Source organism: Lichenostomus cassidix, chromosome 11, assembly GCF_008360975.1.
Source record: "Lichenostomus cassidix isolate B80296 chromosome 11, HeHo_3.0, whole genome shotgun sequence".
NCBI classification, from domain to species: Eukaryota; Metazoa; Chordata; class Aves; order Passeriformes; family Meliphagidae; genus Lichenostomus; species Lichenostomus cassidix.
The window spans coordinates 7,192,794-7,210,854 of record NC_139492.1 but is presented as its reverse complement, the minus strand read 5'-3'; the positions used below and the strand labels follow the sequence as shown (position 1 = coordinate 7,210,854).

Genomic DNA, 18,061 nt, shown 5'->3' with positions numbered 1-18,061 from the left:
CTCCTGCTTTGTCTTAGCAGTGTCTCCTTCCTTTCACTGGGAGGTTGCAGCCTCCCAGTGTAACTTGTCCCCACCTGTCCTGCATAGGCGGTTTGTGTTGGTAGCTTATCTTGTTTCAGCTTTTTAAAGAGAAGACCTCAGTGTGAAAAGCTTCCCTACACTAATAACCAAAGACCCTAAATTCAACTGTTTTAATGATCTCTCTTATTGAAAAGCTTGAGCTGAGATCCTTTCCCGGTGCTGAAAACACTTTTTCTTGTCTCCATAGGCTCAGTACTGTGGATTGCTGTTTCGCCATGCGGGCTGGCCCCTGTGTATTCAAGAGAGGATTGTAATCCAGCTGGCTTCCATTGACTGGCGAATCTTGAAGCCTGGTGACTTCTACCTGCAGGTGGTCCCCTCTCTGAAGAAGCCTCCACGAATTGTATTGAAGTGTTTGGCAAAAGATAAGCATAATGTAGAAGAAGTGGTGATTCCAGAAGTTTCATATACCTCTATTTTTACTCTGGAATGGTTGAGTGCGTTCAATGGAGAGCGGATGGGTATAGCACTGGAAAATTGTTTACTAACCACTGATGACAAAATATTTCGTGTCCCCTGGCATAAAGTGGTTAATCCTGAATTTATAAATAAACCAAAAATAATTGAAAACAACATCATCTCTCCGGAAATAACAGAGGAACGTTCAATTTTGTGCCTCCCTACCACCCGTACTGAGTGCAGTTTACCAGACTTGAGGTCTCAGTATCTACAGGAGCAGAGTCCAAATCCAGACAACCCCGTCATTAGTAGCACAACTCCACAGTTAAGTGAAGCTCTGGTAAATGGTGTCTGTACAAGTCCTGTGCCTCAAGAGAACTTGAGAAGTGACCTTGAAGGGGAGTACGTTGAGCTGGCAGAAGTTTCACTACCCAGGTTTGGTCCACAAACAGGCTCTTTAACCCAGTCACTGGCATTAAATTATCTAACTCAGCCCAGAGCACGAGTGAATGAGCCTAAAGGCAAACACAGGTTTATTGTCATACAAGACAGCACCTACTCCAAGAACTTAACTCAGTCAGCACTTATGCAGAAGGAGCACTGTCAAATGGACACACTGAGCACTTCTACAGGAGTTCTCAATAATGTTATTCCGTTGGAAGACAACGAAATGATGGCACATGGAGAACTGTCTCCAGAAGGTCAGCTGATACCAGCTGATCCTGGAAGCATGGGTGATAGCTTTGCTGTGGCTGAGTCTTCTGCTTGCAGCAAAGAGGATTCATCTGCACAGCCTGAGACTTGCAGTGAACACTCACTGGATTGGCGATATGCACTGTGCAGCTACAGCGACGTGTGTGCTGGAGATGGTGTCAGCTGCAAAGCACAAGTGCCTGATGCCCCTGGAAACGTGGAAGGAGAAAATGATGGACCTAGTGAAAATGCTGGTGTTGAAACATTGGAGCAGAGCCCAGAAGTGATTCTAGATGCTAGTGCTGCTAAAGAGGAGGTGATGCTGGGAGTACACACAGAACCACTGACCAAGAGTCAAAAGGAGGCAACACTGATGGATGCTTCTCCTGTGTCTGTCCGAGGGCCTTTAGGATCATGTTGCGCTCTAAGGGAAGGTTCTGATGTCTCTTGCCAGAGTGTCAATGGAAGTGTTGAGCCAGTTCAGGTCACTACATTGCCTGAGAATTCAGATGTAGGGGCAGAGAGAGGCTCTCCTTCAGGGAATGTGGCAGATGGAGGTGCTTGCTGCAGTGATAACGAAGCAAATCTCAGTTCTCCATTAAATCCTCCAGAACAGAACCAAGAAGTAGATGAATTTGAAGTGGGAAGAAGGGATGGCCAAGAGGAAGTGAAAGAGTCTAAAGAAATGTTGACTGTAAATGAGAATCAGACTAGTCCTAGTCACTACTCTGTGAAAGCTCCAGTGGATGGAACCTTGTCAGATGGTGAAGAGCAAGAGCATAAAAAGGCTGAAGAAGCTGTACTACTCCAAATTGCCCTGTCAGCAGAGGGGGATCAGATGGCAAAACAATTAAATAACAGTGACTTGTTGGGTCCTGATGCACAAGCAGAAGACTCAAGTCAGTTTGAAACCGAGAGGTCTGGAGGGAGGTTTGAGGAACCACAAAGACTGGTGGAAAACCAAGGCTGTGAAAGTGAAGAGAACTCTGTGCTGAAGCCAGAACATGTTGCAGTACAGCACATGCAGGAACAGGAGGAGAATGAGGAAAGTTTTTCTTATGGGGAAAGGTTGAAGACTAAAGCCTCAAAAACACTGGAATCCATTGAAGAGGAACTGGAGGTTGGACCACTGTCCTCGGGACCTGCTGAGGGACATACAGAGCTTACCACTCAGCACTCCCAGCCAGAGGCAACTTCTGGGGCATCATCTCCTAAAGGTACAGCTGTTGGATGTTTTTGTGGTTGTGTTTGGTAACATGGATTGAAATTAAAGACCTCAAGGAGTACTGCTTGAATACTACTTATCAGGCATGATTTGATAAGTACATCTGAGAGGCTTTGGGGTAATAGCACAAAATATTGGGAAGTGATTAAATTGTCATTTTTTGTGGCATGAAATCAGCTTTTTTCACAGGTGGGTCTATTGTGTGTAGTAATACAGGTGTGGTATTTTGTTTAATAATTCTTTGCAAATTTATATTGGTAGAGAACAAAGTTCCATTATAGGAAGGTTTTAATTTCAGTTAATATGATTGCTGGTGACCTCCACCTGCTATATTCGTGATGTGCAGAATGTGTGAAGAGAGACTTACCTACAGGTCTTTCATAGTTGAAAACTGGCTTTAGGAAGATGGTTGTGGCAAGAGGAAGCAGCAGCGGATGCTGCAGTAAAATACTAGCTGTGTAACGTGACCTGAAGATCAGCAAATGTATGTGCTGGTAACTGATTCAGGCAGCAAACTGCAGAGCTGAGGGATTCCCCCCTCTTCCCTGCCTTCCCCTCCGGCATGCTTTCTTCAGCTTGATTATGTTTCAAGCAGGAGCTGTTTAACATGAGTGGGAGAGCACAGAAATTAAGCATCTCACTTCAACTCAGATGGAATGTTCAAGCAGGTATTACCCAGATTTCTTGATGCTTGGATTCCTGAGCTGGAGCTGTGCTACTTCAGAAGGAGTTGAGAGGGCAATCCAGGTGTCTGCCTTTTGCACCAGACTGTAGGCAGGCGGTGTGTAACCGCATGGGCCCTGGTGTGGGCTTTGCCCGGCTCTGCTGAGTCTGGAAAGCTGCAGCTCGATATGCAGATCACACCGAGGGGCGGGTGTGCGGCGGGGGCGGGTGGAACGTGCCATTCCAGTTCAACAGCTCTCATTCCCTGAGACCCCTGGCTAGGAAAATTACCCGGCTTGAAATATTGGAGTGAGGACTCTTGAAAGGGTTGGAGGTGCAGACCCATGTTGCTAGAGTGTGTTTGACCCTGTTGGGCAACAGATCCAGAGCTGGTTGTCTTGGGATGTGCTGCCAGTATAATGCTTGCCCTGGTCCCAGATTATGTGGCCTAGAGCTGCAGCATGACTCCTTTTGGTTGCACACACACCTGCTTCTCAAGTGCCCAAAAGTCACATTTTACCTGATGTCTTAGCAACTTCCTAATGGGGCTAAATTAGCGTCCATTGATGAAAATAAAATTTCATTAACATTTTCACCAAACTAATTTAATTCCATAGTTAGGCAAACCCAGGGCTGCCAGGCATTTCTGATCCTTTTGACATGACAAGCATTTCTCTTCTGTGAAATGGAGGGGTCAGCTCAAAAGTTTCTATTTCTGTAGTGTATGTCTCTCTGAGCATCTATCACCACAAGCACGTGAAAAAAAATCTCCTTCTGCCTATCTGTGGCACTTGGGGGATATATGCCAGGAAATAACCGTGCTGTGGGCATCCATTCCCCTGGCCAAGCTGAACCTGGCTTGAGTTCATGCTTGCTCAGTACTGGGCGTTGGAACACCTAGTTTGTGTTGAGTGCTGGGTGGACACTTAGCTCGTGAGTCCAGAGGCTGCTTGTTCAGTGTTCCTGTCTCTTCTGTCTAAACTCACCCAGGTCCAGCTCATTATGAGATAGTAAGTGTGGTGTTCTCACTGCTCCAAAGTATAAATCTTGGCCACTGCTGGAGATTTCAGCAATGATGGACCCCTTTGGGATACATGTGGAGTTTGTTTTTAATGAAAGACAATACAAATGATTCTGGGGATTTGGCTGAAATACGTGACATTTGTGACTCAAGTCTGCTGATGTTAAATTTGGGCATTGCAGTTTAAGAAAAAAGGAAACTTTGTTATCTCAGTGTTTGTAACAACCTGAATTGCCTGGAAAACCATCCAAACTAACCAAATAAACTCTTTAAGGCAAAGGGCAGCTCAAGTATCTGTTAATGCTGGCAGTATTTCTTAAACACTATAACTGGCACTATAAAAAGCTTAATCCATTCAATTACATTTGATTGCTTTGAGATCCACACAAGCCATGCTCTTATCTAGCCCCATTAAACCCTCAGAGATATACTCGTAAGATAATTCAGAGATAAAATTACAAAGTGAAGCAAATGTCCTACAAATGGACTCTACTTTTCCAGCAAGGAAGTTCTGTAGGTTGAATTCTCTGTGTCTTGTTGAGGTCATTTTGCTACTATGGTTGGAAACTCTGGGTATCTTGTCTAAACTATAAATAACAACAAAGCTTGAGCTTTACTGGGTCAATTCAGAACTGAAGTTCACACCTCAGCAGCAGTGGGCAGAGGCACAATTTGCTCTGTGTGAGGTGGAGGAGCTTACTTTTTACAGCAGATATTGTAGATTATGTCAAAACACATGTTCAGAACTGGGGCATCTGAGTTTGATGTGTCTGCGGGTTTTTCCTTGACCCTTAACTTTCTCTCTTCCATTCTCAGTGAGCACAAATATAGTCTAACCTAGAAAGACTTATATAAATAGAGATAAAGTCAGAAGTCAAATGTGAACTGTTTTGAGTTTGTGGCTTAAAATTTACGCTGGTTTCATTCACTGATAATGTGACTGCTATTTTTCCTAATGACTAACATCTAAATCAAAGTGAATTTTGAAACTCTGCAGCTCTGGAAAGAATTCCTCTGTTTTGTTGATGGAAAATATCTTGATATTCAAGAAAGAGGCTGAAAAGCCTCACTGGAGCATATTCAGCAGCACCTGTTAGGGCGTTCCGTTCCTGCTGCCGGTTACTACCTTGTGTTACATAGGTGATACTGGTGCTGGGGCAGTTTGCAGGGAAAATGCTAATGTCTCTTTGAAATGCACACAAGCAAATCCTCCTCTACCACTTCCTTAACCTCGGGGAAAGGTGGAACCTGCAAACATGGCAAATTCAGATGTCCCTGTTCTCAATTTGCTTTTAGATGTAATCCTCCGCATTCTACAATTTCCGCTTCAGTGAGTGCCTCCGCCCCAGATTGCAAATAACAAACAGTGTGCTTGGGCCTGTTTGTGAGAGGTGACATCTGCAGATCTGAGCTGGGCCTCAGAAGCTCAGGGAAGTGTTTTGTTTGGGCAAGATATGCGTGGTCTGGAGGCTGCACAGCTCCAGCGTGAGTTCCCCAGGGTTGAAAAGCCCTAGTACCAGGACTGTGTATGGTGGGCTAAGCAAAATGCTTCTCTTGGTTTTGGGAGCTGCAGCCTCATTACTGAGCAATATCCAAGGCAGGGCTGTCACATACATTTATGTATTTCTTTTGGCCTGGTGTGTTACCTATGTGGTAACACACACATCTATGTTCCCTTTCTTGTCCTCTTTAAATGTCACCTTTTGGTCCTCTTTGCAGGCTTTTGTAATTTAATGCAGATCCCTTTACTACAAACTGTGTAGTTCTGCTTATTGCCAGGCCTTACAGCTCATTGATAAGGTGATTCCATGTTCTCCTAGAGAGTCTATGAGCTCTTAATGTGAAACCTTTGGGCACAACTTCTATGGCTCTGTGATGTTCAAGATACCCTTTCTGCAGGAGGTCCATGCCCCTCTAAAATGCTGCTTCAGGAAGATGTAGCAGTATTGTCTGAAGTGGATGACCTCTTGCACCACTGGGAAGTGGAGGCTGAGATAGCCCTAGGAACAGTGGGGCTCTGGTGTAGCTCAGAACTGCACAGAGCCCTGAAGCCTTCACAGCATCTTATGTGGTCAAATGCAGCAGTTGCCAAGCTGGGTCCCAGGGGTGCTCCTCAACCAGGGGTGTTACCAAAGAGGAATGAGCAGCTATTCTATAATGCCCTCGATGGTGCAGAGCCATGGAGCTCCTCCTAGTTTCCCCTCACTATTGTATAATTTGGTGCAGTGAGCCATGCTGCTCAGGGCACTTCTCTCACCCATTTTAGCAATTTTGAAAGCAGTTTGGGTTAAGCCTCAACCTGTAAATCTCCTTCACTGCTAAAACTTGTATTGAAAGCCACTTCAAGGACTGCTTTGTTCCTGGTCCTGCTCTTTAATGAAGTATTGGAATCTGTTAGTAAATAAACTGAGTCAAGTGTCAGCATTGTTGATGCAGCAGGAAGGTAGGATGGTTGAAGTAAATTTTAAATAGCAATTAAAATGTCTGACTTCATAGCAAGCAAATAAATACTCCACTCTTGTTTTCCTGAAGAAAGGTTGATATTTTTGTTGGTAGATACTGAAGTATCAGAATTCGTAGTGAAGTGTAGCCTTTTGTTTAGTATAGCTTTCTGCGAACACTGGGACAGCCTAGTTGTGTACTTAGGATGCTAAAGATGTATTATTGAAAATGTACTGTTGGCTTCTAATTCTTGTGACGTTGGGAAATGGGGAATAATACTTCTTATGCAGTGGGTAGATACTTTTTTTCTTCTTTCTAGATAATTTTATATGAAAATTGAAACTTTATAGAACTAGCCTCAGTTTTTGTGTAGCCAAGATACTTAATTTTAGAGTCAACTGATTCTGATAACTTATACTTCAGAGCTGAGGTGTCAGACAAAGGAAGCATTTTCTGCAGTTCTTTAGCAGGAGCTGGTTGGTCTAATCATCCTTTTCTTCAGTGTTTTTAAATGGGTTTCTGACTTTCATATTAGATGTTAATTAAAAAAGTCTGGATGAGCAGAGCAATGTCTCTTTGGCTAATTTCCAGCTGATTTGTCAGCTTCCAGTTGACTTCATATTTTCAGGAACTAATCTGAAAGTGGTGTTGGGGGAGTAATTTTGTTCTGATGGAGTAGCCCTCCCTGTCAGAAGCTGGTTTATCACTTCAGCATGCTCAGGCTGCTGGAGCTCAGCCAGGGACTTGCACTGTGCCAGACTTCCAGGCTGTGAGCAGACATGTACTGCTTGATATGTTACCTTTAAAAAGGACTTTGACTACAGTAATCCTGGTCTGAATTGAGCTTTTGTACTTTCCAAACTTCACAATAAATTGGTTTGTTTCTTTAGAATTACAGTAGTATTCATGTTATAACCAGTTTTGGAGCATGCATGCTGCTGGTACAAGGCCTGGAGGAGCTGCAGAGTGCTGTGTCCCTGCACATGCAGGGGGCATGTCCCTCCTCAGTCTGGTACTTACCTGGGACCTTTTGGGTGGAACTCTGCTCGAGCTTCTGTTTGCTGCTTTTCTTACAGGGACAGTGTCAGAAGAGACAGAGGAAACTGGCACAAGTGTGTTGAAACCAGTGAGTAAAATCAGTGCCCTGGAGGAAACTTCAACACCTATTACTCCCCCGACTTCCCCAACTTCTGGAACTGCCTGGGGTGGTCAGTTTGCACCTACCATAGTCAAGGATGTGAACCCAGAAGTGCTCAGGAGCGGAGTTGCCTACCTGCCTGGTGAGTAGCTGAGCCAGAATGTGTCTTGGAGATGTGGTTTGTAGTCTCCATTTGCAGCACTGGAGACTGGTGCCAATTCCATTTCTTTCACCCCAAACCTCTTCAGAAGCTACACTTCTTGAATCCTCTAAAGTTTGTGAATGGGCAGGACAGGAAGTACAACTTCCCTCCCATTAAAGTAATGTTAACTTGCTCTCAGGAGTCTCAAAATGTTAACCAAGTGTATATGAGTCAGAAATGCCAAATCTATGGGCTCATACCAGGAGTTCAAAAAGAGAAGAGTGAGGGTGCAGCTAATGATGGGCTGGTGGGCCTGACATCAGACCTGGTCAGAGGAACAGGGACTTGATTCACTTGGTAGGTAATTAAAGGATAGGAATGTAGGAGATGCTCTTTGACAGGGCTCTTGAAAACCAGTTTTATTCTTGGTAATTAGAAGTTTGGTTGATTAAATGTAGCTACTTAGATATAATAGATTTTTAGAAAACATTTGATTTCATGACACATAGTGTTGAGAGGAATATCCCAGTGAAGTGGATGAGCAATGTGTGGGATGAACGATAGTGTAGCTAAATAGCAGGTGACAAAACTAGTTATCAAGGGTGGACTTCCCAGAATTATTCTGCCAAGATCAGGCTGTAGGTCAAATGTTATTCAGTGTTTGCATTTGATAGAGCAATGAGTATCAAATAGCTGCAGATAAAATTTCTGCATGGGACAAATATTGGCAGAGGGGTGAACAAAGCTGAGGCTGTTGGACAGAGCAGCCAGGATTGCTTCATGTGCAGGGCCCACACAGGACGTCTTTGTGTTTAACCAAACATGAAATAAAGCAGAGGAAGTAAGATCTTCCTCTCCAGTGAGAAACAGCATTTGGCAGCTCTGTGTAAGGAGCCCCTGTGGGCTTGACCTTCCAGAGCCAGCGAGAGGGTTGTTCAGTGTGGGGCAGGAAGAGCTGCATTTGATCAGCTCAGGAGCCATGTATGACTTGACAATTGGGCAGAGAGCCCAATACCAGAGAAGAGGTCAGGCAGACCTGCGCTGTGTGGAGGAGCTGGGAAGGAGAGCAGAAAGGCAGCACAGGCATCTTCCAGTTGGTGCATTTGACCTCAGACGTGTAATGGGGAGGAGATGACTAGACAGATTAAGAGACTGATTTTTACCTTTGTATACTTGTTGCTGATGCCTCCCAAATGGTTTGGGCGGTTTTATAAAAGAAAATGGTATGTGCTGGAGGTGGTGCAGAGAGGATGACAGCCTTTTCTTGTAACCAAACTGGGTGTCTTATGGCAAGAGACTGGAAGGTTGTTTATCTCATAGGATGATTGAGAAAGAAGTGAAACCATCTTTGTGCCAGGAAGGAAGAGGGGAGTCAAAACTTTTCCAGTTTCTGGAAGAAGGTGAAATGGAAAACCAAGGGCAGGGCAGAGTTATGGTACGTTCATACATGTAACTTTGCACTGAGAGATGAATTGTTACACATTCCAAAGGAGGATTTCTAATCTTCTGGTCTCATGATCAGGTGGGACATTTTTATGCTGTATATAACAGCCCAAGAAATTACAGGATTAAAGAGGGTCATGCAGGAGCCTGACCATGTTACCTTTGTCACAGATTCCTATCAAAAAGTATCACTGTTAAATGACGCAAAAGCATTTGAATATGTGATGAAGGGATGTGCCCTTCAAATGCCCGGAAGAAGTAAGGATTGAGTTTGATACTGCTTCCAAGGAGGTTTTTCTCTAAGGAAGGAATTTCGTTTCCTGTAAAAGCAGTATCAGATTTGATTGACATCTCTGCCTCTTTGGGGTTTCAGTGGGCAATCCTCACACCTGAGGGAATGTACTCACCACTCAGTTAAATGCTTTATGTTAGTCAGTGGTAATGATACAGTAATTACATTAGAAAGAATAACTTTTATAATGAATGGTAAATAAGAGCTGTTTAATAAACTAGTAGCTGATGGATTTAGCCGAAACTTCCAGGATAGTTTCAGTTCTGCATTCTGCTCTTGGATTATCTGGGTTATGCTGCTGTTGAAGACCTAGCCCTGGTGGCTGTGATTGCTTTTTTGACCTGGTCAGGCAAGTCCCAGACTACTATATGGAAGTTCAGGGTTTAATCACGTTCTGGTGATGCCCAGCCTGCCTGATGGACAAAAGATGTTGCTTCAATAAAAAAGTTTTTATTGACTGTGGTTATTGAGCCATTTTTCCAGTAATTAAGGGCTTTGATTTTTTATTTTGTGATTGTCCCCTTAGCTCATGAAACAAATTATATTGATAAGATTTTTCTAATTTCTAATTGATTATGCAGCGTCCAGGCTGCAGTATTTCAGGAGTAATAAAAGTCCTCCTGAATCACACTGATGATGAAAGATTTTTGTTAGCAGGAGAAAGCCTGTGTCACAGTTTTGGTCCCTGGGAGGGAGAAAGCCCTGCTTCAAAATGGTGTCCATCTGTGTCTGTGGCCCTTACTTGAGTCAAGTCCTAGTGACAGATTGAGATCGCACCAGGGCAGCTTTCCATGCTTGAGGCTGTCCATCTGTGGCTGTTTTACCTGTCAACTCGCATGCTTTGTCCCTGGGATGGGGGAGAGAGGTGGTCCAGAACAGTATATCCTGTGGTAGCAGCAGAGTTCAGGAGAGAAAGAAACAGCTTTCTCTAAGTCTCTGGTTTTGTCTTGTGCTTGGAACTTTTGCCCCCATCCTTTCTTATACAGTATATATGACAGGAAATGGCTTCTGTTCTTGTGAATTACTTTTCACACAAAGGAGGTGGTGTCCCTCCTGTTCTCCAAAACACTCACCTTCCCAGTTGCTTGAGCAGGCTCACTGTAGGCACTGCCTGATTTTGAGTTGCAGAGGCAGTTCTGGCTTTCCAAATTGGTGTATGCACCTTCTCTTTACCCATCTGGAGAGGAGGCCAGACATAATTCCAAAACTGGCACTGTTAGGTCCTTCTCCACTTGTGATAAGCTGTGACTTTGGGCTTTTGGAGAATGGGTGGCAGAGAAACATAGTCCTTCCTGGCTAACTGAAGCAGAGGGATTTCTCCTTCAGTGTATCACAGCTCACCTGGGTTGGCCCTACTGTGTTGTATCTATTCCCTGGGCACTGAGGAAGCTCTGCACCTGATGAAAGCCTGGCACTGATTGTCAGAGCTGTAGGCAGGCAGGAGTGTGCTCCTCAGCTGTTCTCTCTGTAGCCTCTGAGGAGAAGCTCTGAACTCCTGCTCCAGGGCTTTGCGTCAAGGAGATGTCTGGTTACGTTCTGGGCTCAGCCTGCAGACTGAGCCTGTGCCCAGTCTCATTGCATAGTGCATGTTCTACAAACCTGTCTGTGTCCTCTCATCTGATAGCAGTGTGAAGGTGAGATTCTGTATCTTGAGTTCATGAGATTCCTGCTTTTCTCAAGATTGGATTATCATTAGGCAACTTCAGCCATATTTATGAAGAATGTGTGTTTGGCTAGAAGACAGCAGTCCAAATTTAACACTACCATGAGAGAAAGACAAGCTGCTGCTGAGCTCATCTACTTCACTCTAGGGTGGCATTTGGGCACTTTGGAATTTATGTGTGTTTATAGCCTCCTACCATCTGCAACATACACTATATTGAGTTATGTGGAGGATTTCCAGGAAGGTGGTGGGCTCTTAGTGGGAGAATATGAGGCATACACACCTGGAACCAGGCTCTGTTGAATAACTTGTGTGATTTCTGTCCCCCTCTCTCTTTTTACAGGTACAAGAGACAAATCGGGACGTGCAGTAGCCATAATAACAACGAGGAACAAAGCCTGGTTAAACCCCCACTGCAATACCACTGAGCTCGTACGCCTTCTTCTGTACTTACATAGCATCCCAAGGTTTGTGATGCTCTTGGGCTGACAGGGCAGACAGCTGCTGCCCTGTCCACTTTACCTTTTGGGGAGATGGGAGTTGAGGCAGGAATGGAAGTAGGTTGACTTTTTTGACCTAGGAACTTGGTCCAGACTGTCCTGAAATTACACAGGTGGGAATCTCTTGATAGGTTGAACAGGCTTGTGTTCAGCAAGCACTTTATCTATTCTGTATTTGTCTTGTCCACATGGTGTGCTAGAATTGGGTATGTACTGAATGTTTTTATGTGTTGCCATGAATCCAAACCATTCCTGCTGTCCTTCATTAATTCAGAAAATGGGATTTGGGACCTATGATGGAGAAGTCATGCAGCAGCTCTGTGATAGTGTTGTGATGTGATATTTTAGGGCCAGGCCTCCAAACTGAGAGGGAGGGAGGATCTGCAAGGGTTGAGAGTCTGCATTGATGTCTGGCTGAAAATTGTTTCTGGAGTCTGCAGGCTAGAGTTTTCTGCAGCTACTCTTCTTTTCACTATGACAGACTCTTCCTCCCCAGCTCATCACTATGTTATAGTTTTAGATTATTAAATAAGAAGAGGTAAAGCTAACTTTCTGATAGTGATTTTTTTAAAGCCTTGGAACCATTAATAAGGGGAGCAGGCTTAACACATGAGAAAGTTTGTGCATCTCATGCTTTGTTTCTTATGCTTCTCCCTTTAAATCTGATTCTGGGTGAGATAGGCATTAGGGCTGCTCCAGACTGGCTGCTCTTCTGAAGCAGTGAGGCTGAAGCCAAGCTTGTCCCTGAACACAATTAGGAAGGACTGGTTTTTCTGTGTGGATTATCCAGAGTGGGCATTAACATCTTTGCCATCAGTGACACATACACTAGGAACTGGAGAAATGGAAAATTGGGTGGAAGTCATAGAATCATACAGCAAAGGTAAAAACTGAGCAGTCCATTGGTAGTGTCTGTCTATATATTTTGTTTAGGAGAAGGTGGCCAGTTAGTTCCTGTTACTACAAAGCCCTAATGTACTGGTTTTTTCACCCTGCCATGACTACAGGTTCTGTGTCCATAGTCTTGTTAATTTTCATTGGTGACAAAGGTGACCTTTTTATCTTTGTCCTTGCAGACCAGAATGTCAGGCTTTGGGTCTCACTGTTCTTGTGGATGCTCGTCGGGGTTCACCGGTTCCTGCTCTCTTCAAGGCGTTCAGCACATTGCAGGTGAGCCTTGAGCTTGGGCAGAAGAGCATTGGCTGGCTTGCTGTCATGGTTGGACGTTACGTCTCCATCTGCTGCTCATGTCTCCATCTGCCACCTGGCTTTCAGCTGGCTTTGGGAGGTGGAGATACACACCCAGCCCTGCTTTAGGAAGATGACCTGGACTTGCCAGACTGCAGACAAAGCAAAAAACCTAAGCAAGTCTGAGTTAGGGGAGCACACCCCTCCCCACCCCTCCAAATCTGCTTTCATCTCGGTTCTGAGAACAGCCCATACCCAAGTCTCAAAGCTGTCACGAATTAACCTGTTTGGAGATGTTGTCCCCTGCACTGAGGGGCTGTGTGAAATGTGCAGGGATTTTTGCCTGCCACAGGGAAGGGAGGAAGAAAGGCCTCTGCCTGCTGTCACAGGAAGGGAAGGATACTGCTTGCCATGCCGGGTGGAAAAGCACGTGCAGCTGTTGATGTGGCTGTCAGTGAATGATTAGAATCGGACGTACTGTAACTCTGTATTGCTTCAGGTCAAAGGCTTTCATATCAGTCACTTGGGAAGCCAGTAGGTTGTGTTGCTCCCACTCCCAGATAGAAACTATCTGCTGCTATTAGAAAGCCAGAGAGATGCTGGGTTGTAGTGATGACTAATCTTGTTTAAGCAGGTGTTCCTTTTAAATCAGAGCTTAGGTCTCTTAGGACTCAAATTCTGCAAACTGGAACAGGGCAATGTTTTAATGAAGCTGATGTCTGTGGTTTATGTGCTTCAGTGCCACATCTGAGAGTTGAGTCTGACTCAGAGGTCTGTCCTCCTGCTTCCTGGGCTGGGTGGAGCTGTGAGCTCTATCAGCGTGCTCATTCTCTGTGGTGAAGGAGTAATCTGGTGCCCTGCTCAGTTCTGCAGAGGTAATGAGACAATACATTCTCTTTTAAGCTGTGCCCACATGGCAGTGGGCTTGATAAAGCTTTTGAGCATTTCATTGTCCATATAAGTTGCATGGCAGCCTTAGTGGCCTGATTTGGAAATCAGCAACATGTTCTGGCTGTCCCAGTTCTCATACAAGCATGGTAATAATGCCATTTTAACCTTAAGTTTCCCCTCTGAAATAAGGGAGGGGGGAAGCTTTTTGCTGTGCTGTGATAGCTGTTTGGCTCTGAGCACCTTGTTATCAGGGTGGTGTAACAGTTATTTAACAGAGATTAATGTGCTGCAAGACAGATTGCTGGACCTGAGTGTGTGCTCCAGGTAACAGTGACTGACAGAGGCTGATTATTCCACTTACAGTTTTTTGATCCTTACACTCACTCCTCTGAAGACTCTGTAAAGGAGATCTGTCAGTATGAGGGAATTCTTCTTCCACTTCTCCATCTTTCCAGAATGAATGCATGATTGGAATTAAGTGCTAGTAGACAACTTTGGGTGCTTGCAGGTTAGTTTTCCCTACAGCTCTGAGAGTCTCTCTGTTGCTCTGCCTGGAACCTCCTGGTAAACTGGTGGGAACTTGTCCTCTCTGCCTTCAGGGTAGGGGCAGTTGCATTCTGCAAGACTTTTTTCCCTTTCTTTTTAGAATATTGGCTGTCTGGGAAATCTTTCTGTCCCAGACAGCAGTGGGAGCAGAGGGAGTAGGGCAGAATAAAAAGCTGCTGCAGAGCTAACTCAGGAAGAAGCAGGAGGAACTCTGGCAGCTCTGTGCAGAGGTGAAGGGAAGTGCATAGTGTGTGCATGTTGCAGGAATAGATCGTGCTTGTTCCTGTGGGAAACTGCGTAACGATGCTTTGGAGCAAGGATTTTTGCAGGGGCAAATGCTGTAATGCTTGGTTACAGGTTGTCACCAGTAAGCTCTGTGCTGGGGGGCCTCTTAAGAGGAGCTTTGCTGCTCAGAAGTGCTGGGCTGATCCCTTGCTCAGTGAGCAGGCAGGGCATGGACAGCGGAATGTGTGCACTGGCCTTCAGTGTGCAAATATCTGTGGGATTTCCCTTTGCCTGAGTCTTTATAGAGTGAGATTCTTTTGAATTTCGTATATCAGTGCTAAGGCTTCTTCCTGTAATCTGCTGTGTTTGTGTGTTGGATTGGGAAGAGTCAGTTTAGCATTTGAAAGCAAAGAAGTTCTGTGGAAATGTTGCTGTTCAAGAGGTGTATTTGCATTCTCACTTAGTGCAGAAGTACAGAGGACCTTGGTCTTACATTAAAGACCAGGGAACTCCTGCTACTCCATAAGAGTAGTCACTTTGAGACTGACTGAGGTGTCAGGGGACTCTCCACTCTGCACAGACAGCCCTGGCAGCCTGTGCTTCAGACTGTGCCAGTGTTGTTAAGTCTGGCCATGGGTTTCCAGCTGGGGCAAGAAGCCAGAAAACTGGAATTTCAGTCTGAGAAACATCGAAGTATCTAGTTCTCTTTGAAAAAAAAAATAATGAAAGGGTGTGTGTTTACCCTGGTTCTTTTTGAGCTCCTGTTGATGCCCCTCTGCTCTATGCTGTCCACACTCTAGCTGTTTTGGAAGGTGAGGAGTTCAGTTACATATGTGGAACTCTTGTTTCTTTGCTTCCATATGCTTGGTTTTGGTAGCAAAGGTGGTAAGAGATTGTGCAGAAAGTTGACAGGAAAACTTCCTCAAGTAGCATCCTGCTGTTCTCACCTCTGCTTGTCTCCTGAGGTATTCCTTAAACTGTTTCACTCTTTGGATTGCTCCATCAGTGCTGGATGAGATTGACTTCTCATCAGCTGTTTAAATTTAAAAATGTGGTGAAAAGTATTTGATTTCTTTGGAAATACGATTTCTTCTTGAGTTGGAAAACCTTGAACTTTTCCCTTGACAGCTTTATTTATGAATGGTTTTACCGTTTCTATTTTCAGGAGTAACAAACAAACAAGTGAGTGTTTTGGCTGTTGTGGTAACCTCTTGTTACACCATCATTACCTTTATCCCTCACTCAGATTGCACATCTCATGACTGTTGGACTAGAAGAGGGAATGTGTAAGAAAAAACTGATTCATCAAAAACTGGTCATCAGTCTTGAAGCTGTGTCCAGTCTTCAGCCCTCTTCATCTGCCTGTTTCTCACTTCCTTGTAAAATGCTTCTATAATTGGAGAGCTGTTCCTGGATCACTAAGTTTGAACTACAGCTTCCAGACATCCCTTGTATTTGGAATTTCTGTCAGTTTAACAGTAGAAACAGGATGCAAGTACTTGATTGTAAATTGGCAGTAAGTTGAGACAAGATGACATTTTTGGCACTGTGAGGGAGGAAAAAAAAGGCAACTTCCTTTTGGTTAGGTGAAGTGACCAGGAAAGTTATCAGGAAAAAGCTTGGACACCAAACATGGGTTTTCGTTTTGTTTTTTTTTCCCCTGACCCACTTCCCTGTGCAGAAGGCAGGGCTTTTTTAGTACAATCAACACCTGACCTTTTCCATTGCTTCCTTAAATATTGCAGGACTAGCTGGTCTGAAGCAGACTGCCTTAAGGACATGACCTTGGTGCTCTGTAGACTGGCCTTCCCTAATTTCTGTGACTGCCTTCCAGGCTCTGTAGATGCCTTTGAAGGATAAATCACAGTCTTGTATATGAACCTGGTGTGGTACATTCTCCTTAGTATCCCAGGCAGATCAGTGATGTGCTCTGTTCTATTGCAGGACACACATCCTCACTGTATTCATGGAGTACTGCTTCTGGTTGAAAGAGACCTGAATTTTCGGATGGAGAAGCCACCAGCAGGACAGGTAGTGGAACCATTCATCGGGGGTTTGCTGAGCCACTCTTGATATCCTTTATTTAATTCTTCAGGCAGCAAACTCCCTGTCATTGATGTATGTTTATTTTCACATGAAATCTCTAGCTGTTCTCTGTGTTTTGTGGTTGTGGTCTCTTATGGGTGTGGTATTTATTGGGCTGTAGTGTTTATGTGAGCTGAACAGAGCCTTGTCATGTTCTGTTTATTGCCAAGTCCATCAGTGACATTTGCGCCACAATTACGTCAGTGTGCTGGGACCTCAAGACACAGGGGGTTTGTTGGGAACATGGATAACTGTATGGAGGAGCCCTGCACAGTTAGCTAGGGATGGTTTTCATGTTCTCTCATTAACAAGGGGGGATCACATTAGGCTAAATCCTGAGCTCCACCTTTGAAGGTTCTTGTTGCTTTCCTGGATTTTACATATCTCCTGCTTCCTCTCCTCATACCTGCCGCTGCCAGTGGCTGAGAGGCTTCTGCAAGAAGGGGAAGATGAGATGGGCATTTGTGCAAGGTTCCCTTTGTATCCGAAATGTCTGGAAAGACTAACAGGAGGAAAAGTCTTTACTGAACTCCCCCACTAGAAGTAAAACTGTCTTGGTATTCCTTAGCTGTATAAGAAATACAGGCTCCCAGCCACTCTGTGGTGACTGAACAGAGGATCAGGCTTCATCTTAGTCCTCTCCCTCTGCTCCAAGACTGTTGTAAGCTACAAGATTGGACTGAAATTCTGTGCCTGCTGAAACTCAGAGTAGGCTTCAGAGTAGGCCAGGACCTCCCTTTTGGCTGCTGTGGATGAAGATGTTGTGATAGGCATCAGGTTTGCTGTGTGTGTGGTGTGGTGCCCCAAAAGGCTAAACAATAACAAGTGCTGTTAGTCCATTTCCTCATTGCCCCCATGTGGAAGAATTTGGAGTCAGAATGGGGGCTGCAGGCATGTGCATACAGGGAGAGCTACAGAAGACATTAAATACATTGAACAAACACAAAGAGTGTAGGAGGGAACAGAGGAAAGGCTCATAAAGACATGGGCATGCAGGAGGAATTGGAAGCATCATCACAATTTTGTAAGGAGGTGGAAACTTCACACTGTGTGTGTGGGAGTTAAATGTGCGCACCTGAGTTTGTGTCTGGGCTGGCTTCCATGTACCTGCAGGAGCACTTGTTGCTCTGGTGAGTATAGAACTGCTCTGAGGTCCTACAGTCTTGAAGAAGGCAAGTTACCTGTGACAAGATCCAAGAAACTTTTGAAGCAAATAGCTGCTGTGATGAGTGGAGAGTTGAGGGCAGGGCAGAGGCTGCTCTGTTCAACTCTTTTTCCAGGAAGTGAGATGGGGAAGCTGGGGGCTGGATTTAACCTCCCAGATTCTCCAAACAGATGCAAATCTCAACACAACTGTGGGAACATACGAGGGAGTTGCTCTGCTTACACCAGGAGGTACTGGCTCTGGAGAAGGCTGGCTGCTG

At 44.7% G+C, this 18,061-nt stretch overlaps 1 protein-coding gene across 5 annotated transcripts in view; it reads left to right on the top strand.

Annotated features, from left to right (window-relative positions):
* The window catches only part of PLEKHG4 (pleckstrin homology and RhoGEF domain containing G4), a 91,276-nt gene that overhangs the window by 26,503 nt on the left and 46,712 nt on the right, over positions 1–18,061 (top strand). For all 5 annotated transcript variants that reach the window (XM_085071651.1, XM_085071650.1, XM_085071647.1 and 2 more), the window contains 5 exons: positions 269–2,390; positions 7,601–7,804; positions 11,546–11,669; positions 12,779–12,872; positions 16,497–16,583. In XM_085071651.1, coding sequence (XP_084927777.1) covers positions 539–2,390; positions 7,601–7,804; positions 11,546–11,669; positions 12,779–12,872; positions 16,497–16,583 — 2,361 coding nt within the window. In that variant the 5' untranslated portion in view covers positions 269–538. The remainder of the gene's footprint in view (positions 1–268; positions 2,391–7,600; positions 7,805–11,545; positions 11,670–12,778; positions 12,873–16,496; positions 16,584–18,061) is intronic.